We start from the raw sequence: 12,959 nt of genomic DNA, 5'->3' as shown, positions 1-12,959 counted from the left end.
CCACAAGCCCTAGGTTCGATCCCAAGCCTACACATATATTCTGGGGGCCACGTGTTATCCTAGTGGGGCATGTACGTCTCTTTTCAGAGTAGTGAGTCTTGCAAATTGTCTCCTTGATAGGGCTGAAGCCGAGGAACCCCTGAGCCCCCTTCTCCATGTCCTTCCCTTCGATGAAGACAGTGCAATGGCTCCTCTCAGTGGCCTTCAGACTTACCAGAGGGACCACCAATGAAGCTGAGAGACTCTTCAGTCTCCATCTTCAAAACACCTCCATCTCACACGAGCGCGCGCACACACACACACACACACACATTCTTCTCTAGGTCACTGCTCTTCACTTTAAACAAAGTTGAACACACATGCAATTCTAAATGCTCCAGTGGCCAGACTTTAAAAATGAAACTGAGGGGCTGGAGAGATGGACCAGTGGTTAGCGCATGCACTACTCCTCAAGAAGACAGGAGTTCAATCCCCAGCACCCACATCAGGTGACTCACAAACTCCTGTATCTCCAACTCCAGGCCAGAGCTCTATAGGCACCCACACTCACCTGCACTCACTCTCACTAAAAATCCTAAAACACAAATCCTCTTTAAAAGGGGGGATGAAGAGTTTCCCCTTAATAATGCACATTATTGAACCCAATATAATAGCTTTTATAGGTATAATTAGTATAAAATTATTAAGGTGGTATTTTGCATTCCATTTTTTCAAAAAAAAAAACACTTTCAACCTCTATCTAGCATGCACTTCCTGTCTCAGTATTTCAATGTCCAGTGGCCGCACGGGGCTAACATATCAGGCAGCCTGGCCAGAGACTGGGGATGTTTCTCCAGCATTTCACAAGTGCTGTTAAAAACAAGCCTCCACCTCTCCCCTTCACCCACAACGGCTCCCTGAACCCTCCTGGTGGAAGGGAGACTAAGGAAGCAGTAATGGGGTGGGGGGCAGAGTGCTTGGAATTCAGCCTCGAGGGAGGAAAAGAAGGGGAATTAATTATTAGACCCCTTGATGTTTTACCTGAAGCAAATCTGAAGGCACTTGTTCTCCTTAGCATCATGGTTTTACCTTGACATCCAGGAGACACTGCTGCAGTCAGTGATAAACCTGTCATGTTAAAGTCTGTTTTGTGAGGTTTTGGAGTTTGGGGCTGTGAATGTCCCCAAACTTGTTATTGTTTCTTACCACCTGGGCTTTTGACAGTTCTTGTACCTCCAGTTCCATGTTTAATGATGGTCCCTGTAATACCAGATGAGTGGTTAACTGGAAATTTAAGCATGGCATCAGAGATATAGAGAAGTTGGTAAAGCAGACAGGAGAAAGAGGAAGAGGGGAGTGTGTGGAGTTTTGGGCACAGGAGAATTGAGTACGGTGATGAAACTTTTATTTTTCTGGAACTGGAGAAAGAGTGGCTGATCTTGGCGCCCTCTGGAACTTAAGGGAGCAGGGCCCTGTTTGAGTTACTGTATATGAGGGGATATCTTGAGCTGCAAGAGTAAAAAGTTTAAAATGTGACAGGTGAATCCAATGAGGAAGTCCCTTGAGCTTGGCAGCTGTAGGAGTTACAAGAATTACTTTAAAGGGGCCCTGCCATTTAGGTAAAAGGGGTGAGGGGCGTTGGTCTGGGAGAGAGAATGGTACCTGCTCCCCTATTTTAATCTGTGGTGGACATGAATTAGCACATGGTTGAGGTAATGAGTAGTCGGTAACATCCCATAATAGGGCGAGAAGATGGGATAACAACAGAGTAAGCAGGTGATCAGGAAGGGAAGAGGTTTTAGGCGAGAGGCCGAGGGTTAAGACTGGCCAGCCATATGTGAGTTCAGAGGATGAGATGGAGGGGGGGTTTGGGGGAGAGCCCTGAGCCTAAGAAGGGCCAGAGGCAGAAGTTTTGCCCAGTCAAGGTGAAGCTCCTGTGACATCTTAACAAGAACGATTTTTAAGGAACAGTTAGTTCGTTCTCTCTTTGCTGAAGACTGAGGATGGTACGGGATATGAAAATGCCAGGGAATGTTAAGAGCCTTAGATAAAGTTTGAGGAACTGGGAACTAAACTCCGGGCCATTATCCAACTGAAGAGAGGTTGGGATTCCAAACCGGGAGATAATTTCTTGGAAAAGAGCATCAGAAACTGTCTGGGCCCTCTTTTCATGGTGGGTTTTGTGTCCCAGACTTGGGGGTTCATCTGAGAGGCTGGTAGAGGAAAAGACACATTGGAGCTGGGAGATTGGGAGGCTAGAAGGAGAAGGAGGGGAGCTGTTGATGAGTCTGGGGTAATGTGAATGGAAGGAACAAATGAAATAGAAATTCCTACTTTTGCTAAAATATCTCTTCCCATAAGAGGTACCAAGTAGGTTGGCATGACTAAAAATGAATGAGTGAGATAAATACCCCTAAAACACAGTTAAGTGGTGGGGTCTGCTGAGGGAGATAAGGCTGTCTACCTGCCCTGACAATAGGGAAACTAGAAGGAGATGTAGGCCCCAGAATTCCCTCAGTACCGAGTATGTGCCTCCGGTGTCCAAGAGAAAGATGGGCCATCCTGATACCATGATGTTCACCCATGGCTCCCTGTTACAGATGATAGTTGTGGTCGGGTCAAAGGAGCCCAGGCAGCCTCACTTGTCCATGGCCAGACCTAGAAGATCAACTGGGGAATTTTCTGGATTTGATGTCTCCATGCCACAATGTACATGAGGACAATCAACTGCTCAGTGTCCTTCCCTACGGCATCTTGGACAAGGTCTCGCAGGACAAAGATGAGGATTAGGGCATGCTCAGGCCCAGTGACCAGTTCTACCACATTTGAAACACAGGCCTGGTAGTTCTTGAGCCCCTGGGGCCATGGGAGCAGCACAGATGGCACTGGTTGGTTGGTCTGTCACCTCGGCTGGTCGCAGGGCTGTGGCTAGCACGTGACAGTGATTGCGGGCTTTGTCATTCCTTGCATGGTACACCTTAAAAGCCAACTCTAAGACTTCTGCCTGTGGGGTCTAGGGGCCTTTCTCCAAATGTCTAAGTTTAGCCTTAATGTCAGGGTAGTACTGAGAAAAAAAAATGAGTCATGAGTAACTGCCTTCCATGGTTTCTGGATCTAAGTTATTGTATTGTAATAGAGCTTTAGTGAGGCATTCCAAAAATGCAGAAGGATTTTCCTTCGTATCTTGAATGTCCTCTGAGAGCTTAGTATAGTTTACTGGCTTGAGGGCAGCCTTCCAGAGACCTGCCAGGAGGCAAGTCAAAAACCAGTCCCTAGCTAAAATCCCACCTGGAGTGTTATAGTACCCGTGAGGTTTCTGCCCCCGGAGGGTGTGTTGCATGTGTTTGGTGAATATTGTCTGCCAGTAGTCTGGCCTGCTCCCAAACTTGCCTGCGCTCTTCAGGAAGTAGGTTATTAGATAGGATCATATAGATATCATGAAAGGTGAGACTATAAGACTGGGTAATATATTGGAATTGCTTTATGAAAGTGGTAGAATTAGACATATAGATCCCCAGTTTTTGTTCTATATGGGAGAATTCTGAGAGGGAGAAAGGACCGTGTACCCTAATCAATCTATCTACACCGGCCACCTCTCGCAATGGGAGAACTGCAGCCAACTTGGCTTGGTCAGGATTGAGTTCCATAGCAGCACATAAGTGTGTGAGAGGAGGGGTAAAAGTGGGTGCCAGAGCTGGGTGGCTGCTGAGGCCAGGCATCTGGGAGGAAGGATGGTCCAGCAAGGCTGAGGAGTAGTTAGTGGGGGAAGAGAGAGAGCTGAGTAGGGCAAAGGAGCAGAAGGATCTGTCTGTCTGCTGAGATCGGGAAGGTGTGGACTTCTTAGTGGGGTCCAGAGGAGTAGATGAAGGAATGGGGGTAGGAGGTAAAGAAACAGGGGTAGGGGCTAGAGGAATGGGGGTAGGAATTGAAGGAACAGGGGTAGCTGCCTGCTGAGGTAAAAAAGGCAGGGGTTTGTTAGCTGGGTCCAGAGTGGAAGTGGAGGGTTCTTCCAGTACAGATGGCATAGCCAGGAACAAGTGAGCAGGTAAACAACTTGCAAGGACGGAGGGCTTAGGCTTAGAGATTAGATAGTAAAAGGCTTAGATATAAGGAAATTCCTTCCACTTGCCTGTGTACTGACAGTAGTTAGAAAACTCGTAAAATATTAGGATCAAAGGAGCAGTTAGTCGGCCACTTTAGATTGTTATCTAAATTGTAACGAGGCCAATTTTTTTAACAAAGATGGACAAGTGTGGGAATCTGTAAGTAGGGCATTAAGGCCTGGGGTTTTGGGGCCTCTAAAAGGCATCCTGGTGGGGGGGGGTGGATTGATGACTTGGATGACTTGCTACCCATAGTTGAAACTGTGAAAACCCCCAAAATTGGTGACACCACAAGGCCCATAGGAAGACGTCTCTCCTCTATAGGTAGGGGTATAAATTGGCAGTGAACACCGTAGGGCCTGTAGGAACGCGTCCTCTTCATACAGGTGGGGTGCTAAAGCCTGACTGGATCTGGCCAGAGTGATTCGGAAGCCAGAGAGGCCAGAGGTTGCTTCGAGTGACATTTCATGGCAGGGGGGGGGGGCAGGAGAACAAAGGAAAAAGAAAAATAAGAAAAATCTGAGGAACCCTGGGCCCCCAGTCATGGAAGGGCTGACCCCAGGTAGTCCAAACATGATTTTAGCAAGGGAAGCAATCTAGAGATGAATGTCAGTGAAGAGCTCAATCATAGCCATAAAGACCATGGTTGGGGGCTGTCCCCCCATTTCTAGGAACACCAGATTTCCGGGAGCTCAACAGTCAATTCCTTGGGTTCAGAGAAACGATTAAGTTGACCAGATGGGGGAAACTCAACAATTGAAGCTGGTGGTGTGCGTAGAAACTACACTCAGACAGATGGAGCACATGGTTGTTGTAAAAAAAAAAAAATACCCGGTTCCCAGGAGAGGGGCTTGGAGCAGGAGAGCCTCGCGAGTCTCATGGCACCAATGAAATTATCTGGCGTGAGTGAGAAGGAAATGTGGAACATGCAACAAACCCGCTTAGGAGTTTATTAGAGGGGGTGTGCACTGGCCTGGGGACATCAGTGTGGAGAGAGAGGGGGGGGGAAGAGGGCACATCCAGCTTTTAAAAGCTGCCTAGCGCATGCGCACAGGGGGTTAACATGGCTACATCATATGCAGATGACCGGCTCACATATGTGCGCAAGGGCTTAGCTGAATCATATGTAGATGATGTAATCCATGCCACACGTGGGCCATTAGGCACTTCTGCCTGAGGGCTTGTCTGTACATGCATGGTCCCTAGAACCCGGAAGTGTCAGCCTTATTGTGGCTGAAATTACTGCACATACCATGCCTGACTCAGTGCTAAGCTGAGGGCATTTTAAGCACCTATGAATAAACAGTGGTGTGCACAATGGGCAATGCTCCCCAGGGACCGAGTCAGTGGTCTATTGCTATATCATGACTTACCATAGCTATGTAGCTTAAAACCACACATCTATGGCCTCACAATGTCTGTGGGGCAGGGATTCCAGCATGCCTTAGCTGGGGCCTCTACCTCATGGTCACTCAAGAGACTGCACTGCTGCCATGACTGGATCTCACCTGAAAGCCCCACTGTAGAGAACAGACACCCTCAGCGGGGCAGGCAGGACTTGCTTCCTGATTGGGCTGTTGGACCTGAGCTCTTTACCACTGTTGGTTTAAGCTTGCCCTCAGGTTGCTGCCCTGAAGCCTTCTCCACCAGGCTAGTCATGATGTGGCATCTTGCTCGAGAGGTAGCAGTCCCTCTGGCATTCTCTGCTCTGCATAAGAAAAGTGTTCTGTTTTATGGAATGTCATCAGAAAGCGGCAATCCCATTGCTGCAGCTGACATAGTTACTTATAGAAACCAAATCGCCTGCCTGTCCTGCCTGCACTGGAGGGAAGCGATTATTTAAGGGCATGAATACCAGAAGGTAGGATCGTGGGGGGCCACTCTGGAGTCTGTCTGCCATGTAACTAGAGCAAAAGAGTCCACTTCACATGACGGTGCTCTCCACTTTGCTGGCGAGAGATCGGCAGATTGTGAAGGAGCCTTAACCAGTGTGCACTGGTTACGGGTACATCTGTGTGTGGAATTTGTCACGCGTGTTGCTCTCCTGTGCATTTTATTGTACTTGAGGAGTCTTTGAAGTTTGAGGTTTAAAAAAATAGCAAAGGAAAGCTATAAATCAGCTCTGAGCATGTTCGGAATACAGCCATAGTTCCCGACTCACCAGAACTGGGAAAACTCAGAGGTCCCTGCTCAGCGTCCCTTCTGTGTGGTTGGCAATAACTCCAAACACTGGCTGTGACCATGATGAAGATGTTTGGCATCGCGGTGGTTGGCTTTTTCCCTCCGGAAGATGGATTTCACATTCACACTGCTGTTTCTCTTCCCGTGGGGGCACCTTCCCGGAAGCCAGATCGATTTTTTTTAAGCATAAATCAATCAGCATACTTAAACAGGATGAAGTAAGTTTCATTGACAGTCCAGATGAGCTTTTCTTTTCTTAATCTTCTCTCCTTCTTCTTAGATACAATGATTTGTGCAGCAACACTCTGCCTGTCTTCCAGCCATCCCGGAATATATGCACTTTTCAAATGCCATAGAATGGGGTTTCTTTTGATAAGTAACAATTCTGTTTTCATCTTTTCTCAGAAAGTATTCTTCCTGAATTATTCCATCCATTTTCTTTTCTCCAGACTGACTTTTAGTCCTATGATTTGTAACTTATAAAGTGCTAGGATGTAAAAATACACCAGAAAGAAAATATCTACTCGAAAAATGTGACAATAACTCAGTGTGACGCTGAAACCAGGCACCAGTGGGGGAAAGGTTCTGTCCCTGGACCACACCAAGCCCAAGTAAAATGCTTTCCCTCCTCATCCAGGCCTCCTGCTTGCTGGTTCCAGGAGCCTTTTTTGAGAGTCAGGACTGCATAGAGGCTCTACACAGGAAAACAACAGTCATTCAGTTCATGAAAAACTCGATTCTATTTCTAGTGATTCTGTGGTGAAGTTTTTTTTTTTTTTTTTTTGGTTGTTAGACTTACCTCATTTTAGGGATTTGTATAACATAATATGTTTATTTAGAAATTGGCCTTGATCAAGGGGCTAAGCGAAGGAGGTTGTCATGAGTTCGAGGCCAGCCTGGATCACATAGTGAAAATTTGACCGTTCTTGGAGGACTGGAGAGAAAATGTTGTCCTTCCTAGTTTTTTCCCATGTCCTCTTTAGTTAAAACAAGGTTGGCATTTTCTGTTTTCCGGTTTCCAGTTCTGTTGTTAACACCTATGTTCTCCAAATGTCTCCTTCACACTAATGTGGTAGCTCAGAAAGGGTGTGTTTTGAAGTGAAGACACACAGCCAGGAGGCCAGAAAGCATTGCAACTCTGTCATTTAATAATTCTTCAGCATCTCCATTTACAGTTGTCACTATTGTCTGGAACAGAGTCCTATGTAGCTTGGGATGGTCTCAAACTCGGTATTCTGTCTGACTGGTCTCTTCTGTCCTCCTGTCTCTGCCTCCTAAGCGCTGGGACTGCAGAGCACCACCACATTTGATTTACGGTTTCCATTATTTCCTGAGTGCCCATTCTGATCCAGACCCTGTACCAAGGACATTCTGTATGGGCTACACTGTGTGAAGGGGAGCTGCGGAAGATGCTGGGGGAATCTGAGAAAACATATATAGAGGCTCAGGTGGGCAACGCTGTAGCCAGAGCCGTACCTAACATAACTTCCCCTGCTGGATCGTGCACTGCCGTGCCCAGCTCTAGCACACCCTGGCCTGCCACTTGAGCCACCGAGCGATTTCTATCCCCTGGTTCTCCATGCGTTTCTTTTTTAGGTGGGGAGGGGGTGTGGATGTTCAAGACAGGGTTTTGCGGTAGTTCTGACTGTCCTGGAACTTGCTCTGTAGACCAGGCTGGCCTCAAATTTACAGAGATCCGCCTGCCTCTGCTTCCTGGGTGTGTTGGGAACCATGCTTTGACAAGTGGACCACTTTACCAGGGTAGGGGATTGGGGATGAGAAAAGTTAGCAAAGGGTACCAAGACGCAAGTGAAAATAATAAAACAGAAAACATAGGATAGTGCCAGGAGGGAGTTCCAGTAAATACTGAAATTCCCATGTTTGATTTTCCATACACTTTCTACCAATACCACAGGGGGAAGAAGACAAAAAAGACTGCTTTAACATGATGCAAAGGACAACCAGAACAGTTATTTGCTTCAATACTTTGTGACATCAAGTCAATAGCGTTCTGTTGTTTAGGCAGTGAACCCATCCAGGACCAAGTCTCCTGAAGGCAGCTGCTCCCTAGATCAAACCTCCTATCTCAAAGAAAGAGCAGAATTTATGCTTGAATATTCTGACCATTGGTCAGGGTGGAGTGGATTTACCTGTATGGGCCATCTTAATGTAAAAGACCAACTAACCACACCCTAGGTCAGGGTGTGTAGCCACACTTGTAGTCAACAACTTTGAACAACCTCAAACTCTCTGACCTGCAGACAAGGTGGAAATAGGCTCACATTTTTGGGCCTCCACACGGGTGCTGGGATTGACAGTGAGCACTCCCCCTGCCCAGCTTTACATTTCTAAGTATGCAGGAGAGGCGAGTCATCTTTCAGATTCTGAACAGCCACAAATGCACAAAGAACCGTGTGCTACTCTCGGAGATTTAGCCACACACAATTCTGTGTTTTGTGGTCTCATGGTTCACATCCTTTGCTATTTCCAAGATGATGATATTTTGAGAAATTCTTGACCTGGATCCTATTCTGAGCGATGATGATAGCACGTGAGTCTAGGGTTTACAGTAGGTTATATGGTAAATAAAGAAGAAATGCTTGGGCGTCGGAAAGGCTTTCGCAAGTTGCATCTAATCCATGGACGATGCTGGGCGGTGGTCTCACAGAAAGCATCTAACCCATGAACAATACTGGGCAGTGGTCTCACAGAAAGCATCTAACCCATGGACAATACTGGGCGGTGGTCTCATGGAAAGCATCTAACCCATGGACAATACTGGGTGGTGGTCTCACGGAAAGCATCTAACCCATGGACGATGCTGGGTGGTGGTCTCACATAAAGCAAACAGTTGCCGAGATGCAGAGGCTTTGTGGGCAGGGCAGGGATTTAAACCCAGTGTTCGCTGACTTTCATGCCAGGCTTGAACTTGCATTGCTTTTATAGAGCTAGAAATATCTCTGTGTTAACTCCTTGTAGCTTCCCCCCCCCCCACTGTCTTTGTACACAGCCTGACCCACATTTGCTTCTGTTGGAGCAGGTGGTAGACCTCAGAAGCAACGCCCTGACCGCCCTGGCACCCATGGTGACCATTGCTCTGGAATTACCCCACCTGGAACTTGACTTGGCTGATAACCAGTGGCGGTGTAGCGACAACAGTGCCAGCCTTCAGAATGTCACCTCTGCAGCCTGGAGGGAGATGTGGGATGCCATCTGCAACACGGCTGTGGGTGAGTGAGTGGCGTCGTTTGGCCTGGAAAAGCATACAAGAAGGCAACCTCCTTAAAAGTAGCGACAGTCTCTCAAAAGACGGGGATGCTGGTCCCCACCCCATTCAGCCTTGGGCTGCGGCAAAAAGGACAGTCCTAACACTTAACCCTCTTCCTTGGCTTCTGACAGTTTCTTTTCGCGTGTTCAAAGAAACATAGAAGTGAAACAGTTCTTTAGCTAGAGAAGAATTTTGGCTGGAAGCCCCCCAAAATGTCACAAAGTTCACCCCAATTATTAATGATTGATTAAAGAAGGGGTTTTTAGAAGTTTTACTAACTTCTAAAATGTGACCCTCTGAGTTCAGAAGACAAGCACGCGGATTTCAAAAGTAAAGTTTCATTTGATGCGATCCTCGCCCCCCCCCCCCCACCCAACAGATGACACCAGTGAGGCAGGACAATCTGGGCAGGTTTTAATCCCCCTGCTATCCTCACTAGCCTGAAAACGAGATTCAGGACCAAACGGTCTGGAATCTGACTGCTTTGGGCTTGCCATTAAAGCGGTGCCATGGCCATGGCTACTGAGTGTAGAAGATTATCCACGAAGAGCAGAAGGAAGTCATAAGCCAGGGCTGGCATTCTGAGTGTATAAGGCAGAAGAAGAAAGTGGGGGTTTTCCTGCTTAGCAAAACTGGAGAATGGTGAGGAACTAGTATTCCAACCTACAAGCAGATACCATAGAGGGTTGATAGAATGTTCTAGCAAATGCAAAGTAGCTGAGGGTTTGGAGGAAGGAGAAGCCGTGTGTCAGCTCTCCCATCTGGTTGCTTTACCTGTGGGTAGTCGTCGGGCAGGACATAACCAACCTCTGGACCTATGAGAAACAGGCCCATGTCTCACAGAGCTACTGTGGGCAATGAACAGGAATGAACACGTGAATGAATACATGAAAATTAAATTACCTGTTACCTGATACATGCTTAAAAACCTAGCTAGCTAAAGTTTGAGGGTTCACAGACTCTCTGAAACCTGATGTCTTATTCCAACATCTGATCAGTGTGTTTTTCCATTTCCCTCTTGCAGAAAATGAGAAACCATATTTGGAGACCCCCCAGATCAGAATTTCCAGGGAAACACACCTTCCTGCTACTTCGAGTGACACAAAAAGCCTCGTGCAGAGCAAAGCAGAGAAGCCCCAGGAAAGAGTGGATGTTCACTTTTCCACTCTGGAGCAGGCAGCCCAGGTGGGCTACGATGACCTCAAGGAGATACAGCCACAGCCCCCCACAGGACTCAGAGACTCTCGGGATGATAATGATGTCACTGACAGAAAGGACGATGATTCTCCAAACCTCGTCCTGGCCATCTGCCTGTCCGTGTGCATCACGTTCGTGGTGGCTTTCTGCCTGGGTGCCTTCATGAGGCCTGAGATTGACAGACTGTGCTTAAAATGCTGCCAGAACAAAAAGTCTGGCTCAGGAGATGCCTATTCAAATGAGGGCTTCTATGATGAAGTTGAAATTTCCCTGCCTGAACAGCACCAAGGGACAGAACCATGCCAAGCATCCCACCAGCTAAAGCTTTATGAGAGCGAGAACCCTTCCTGGGCTATTGTCATGCCAGAAAGGGTACCGGGGAGCAGCAGAATGGATCTCAGTCATCAACCGAACCCGGTGCAACTCGAGGACAACATTGGGGCACGAAGCAGAGATGGCAATGTGCTTCCATGTGCTCTCCATGGACTTCCAAACCCTGGTACTCAAGAGCTGATTTCAGCGGCGCAGGATCACTATGAAGAATTACATTATGACACAGTGGACCAGGAATCTTCTCTCTACGAGGGTGTGACAGATAGGTCTTCCATTTCTAGCTCTCTGGAAGTTATCCCCGGCTCCACCGATGGTGATTGGGACGAATTGTGCCTGTCACAGTCAAGAGATGTTGTGGCTCCCATCTCCAAAATTCTAGCACCTACAAATACACGGGGCTCTGGGGAGAGTAAGGAAAGGGGGTGCCCTGAATCTTTGGGAGCTATGGACTCACCGATGGAGTCTTCCAAGGGAAGGCAGGCGAGCAATTTCGTTAGGGGGATGGCCACATGGGAGCCAAGCTTCCAGAAAGCCAATGCTGAGGAAAGGGTTTCCAATGTCTATGATGAGGTCCTACACCATAACCCAAGAGATGTAGACCCACCCTCCCTTGTGCCGAGATGGGCCAGTGACCCTCATGCCACACCTGCCCCCGAGGAGCCTGAGCCGGGAGATGCCCCTTTTGACTCTCCTTATGACTTGGTGGCCAATTACGATTCTGACTCTGACGAGGGCTCCTTGTTTACCCTTAGTTCTGAGGATTCTGAGAACCCAAGGAGTTTGTCTGAAGGACAGGCATCTGTGGAGAATGTGGGGGCCAGTCAGCCCCTGCCTAGCAGGAACTTGGGAGACTATCAGGATGATGTGACATCAGCAGAAAGTGATGGGGACATCAGCCCACAGAGGATCCTGGAGATGTGTGAAATCCAGGACGCTCTCTTTGGAAACCTCTTCATTTCTGCTCCAGACTCGTTTGTGTGAGATGGACCTGGGAAGAGATTCGAACTCCATTCTCCCTGAGAATATAGCAACTTTGACCCAACCCCTGGGTCAGAAGCTATCACACCAGGAGACCCTGGACACCTTTGTATGTGATGGTGACATAGGACCCCAGTTGGAGGCAGTAGACTGGCCTTAGAGACCCGGAATTCCCAAACGTGGGTCCTTTACCATCATCACTGCAGTCTGCTGGAGATCCCTCAGCTCCCGAGGAGCCTGCCACCAAAGAGAAGTAACCATTGGTAAACAGCCCCCTTTTATGACCTGGGGATAAAGCTCTGTTGGTGGAGTGTAGAATCCTGGACTCACCATGCACGAAGTCCTGGATTCAATCCCCTGCACTGTACAAACTGGGCACAGTGGCCCGCACTGTCCTCCCAGCTCTCAGGAGGTAGAGACAGGAAACACCAGGGTTTTTCAGGATGGGTGACAGAGTGTTCTGGCAAATGCGAGCCCTATTGCTCCAACAATCAGCTTGAGACAGCTGCCAGATCCTCATGACGAGGCCTAGTCCCCCACTCAGACTCTGGCTCATATCCCCCAACTGCAGTTGCCCAGATCCACATGGATCATCCTGGAACCTGAAAGTCATCATTTTCCTTCACAGGTGTGCTTTCCCAAAGTCACTTTTTGAGTCACCATTATCACGGTGTCAACCCAGTAAATTCATTCACAGTTGTCTTACTCTTGGCGTCTTTTATTTCCTGCATCTGCGCAGATGTTAAACAGGAGCGCCATCTGAGCTCCTGGCTGTCTGTGTGGGGAGACAGTTGGCAGGCAGTCTGGACTGGGGCCAGACAATTTTCATTAAATTGGGGTTTGCATAGAAAACGAAAAGAGATGAAGTTTGGAGGGAGGACACCAAGAGTCTCCCCGTCTACCTCATGGCATCACTGCTG

The 12,959-nt window shown here is 48.0% G+C and overlaps 1 protein-coding gene across 1 annotated transcript in view; it reads left to right on the top strand.

Annotated features, from left to right (window-relative positions):
* Lrrc66 (leucine rich repeat containing 66) overlaps positions 1–12,296 on the top strand; it is a 31,956-nt gene extending 19,660 nt beyond the window's left edge. Inside the window, 4 exon segments of the mRNA XM_050149650.1 lie at positions 9,304–9,493; positions 10,556–12,038; positions 12,040–12,192; positions 12,194–12,296. Coding sequence (XP_050005607.1) covers positions 9,304–9,493; positions 10,556–12,038; positions 12,040–12,192; positions 12,194–12,296 — 1,929 coding nt within the window.
* The last annotated feature ends 663 nt before the right edge of the window (positions 12,297–12,959 follow it).

This window comes from Alexandromys fortis, unplaced genomic scaffold (genome assembly GCF_014885135.2).
Source record: "Alexandromys fortis isolate MF-2015 unplaced genomic scaffold, M_Fortis_MF-2015_v1.1 scaffold_0, whole genome shotgun sequence".
In the NCBI taxonomy this organism is placed as follows: domain Eukaryota; kingdom Metazoa; phylum Chordata; class Mammalia; order Rodentia; family Cricetidae; genus Alexandromys; species Alexandromys fortis.
Note: the sequence above shows the minus strand (reverse complement) of the source record. Positions and strands in the feature narration are given on the sequence as shown.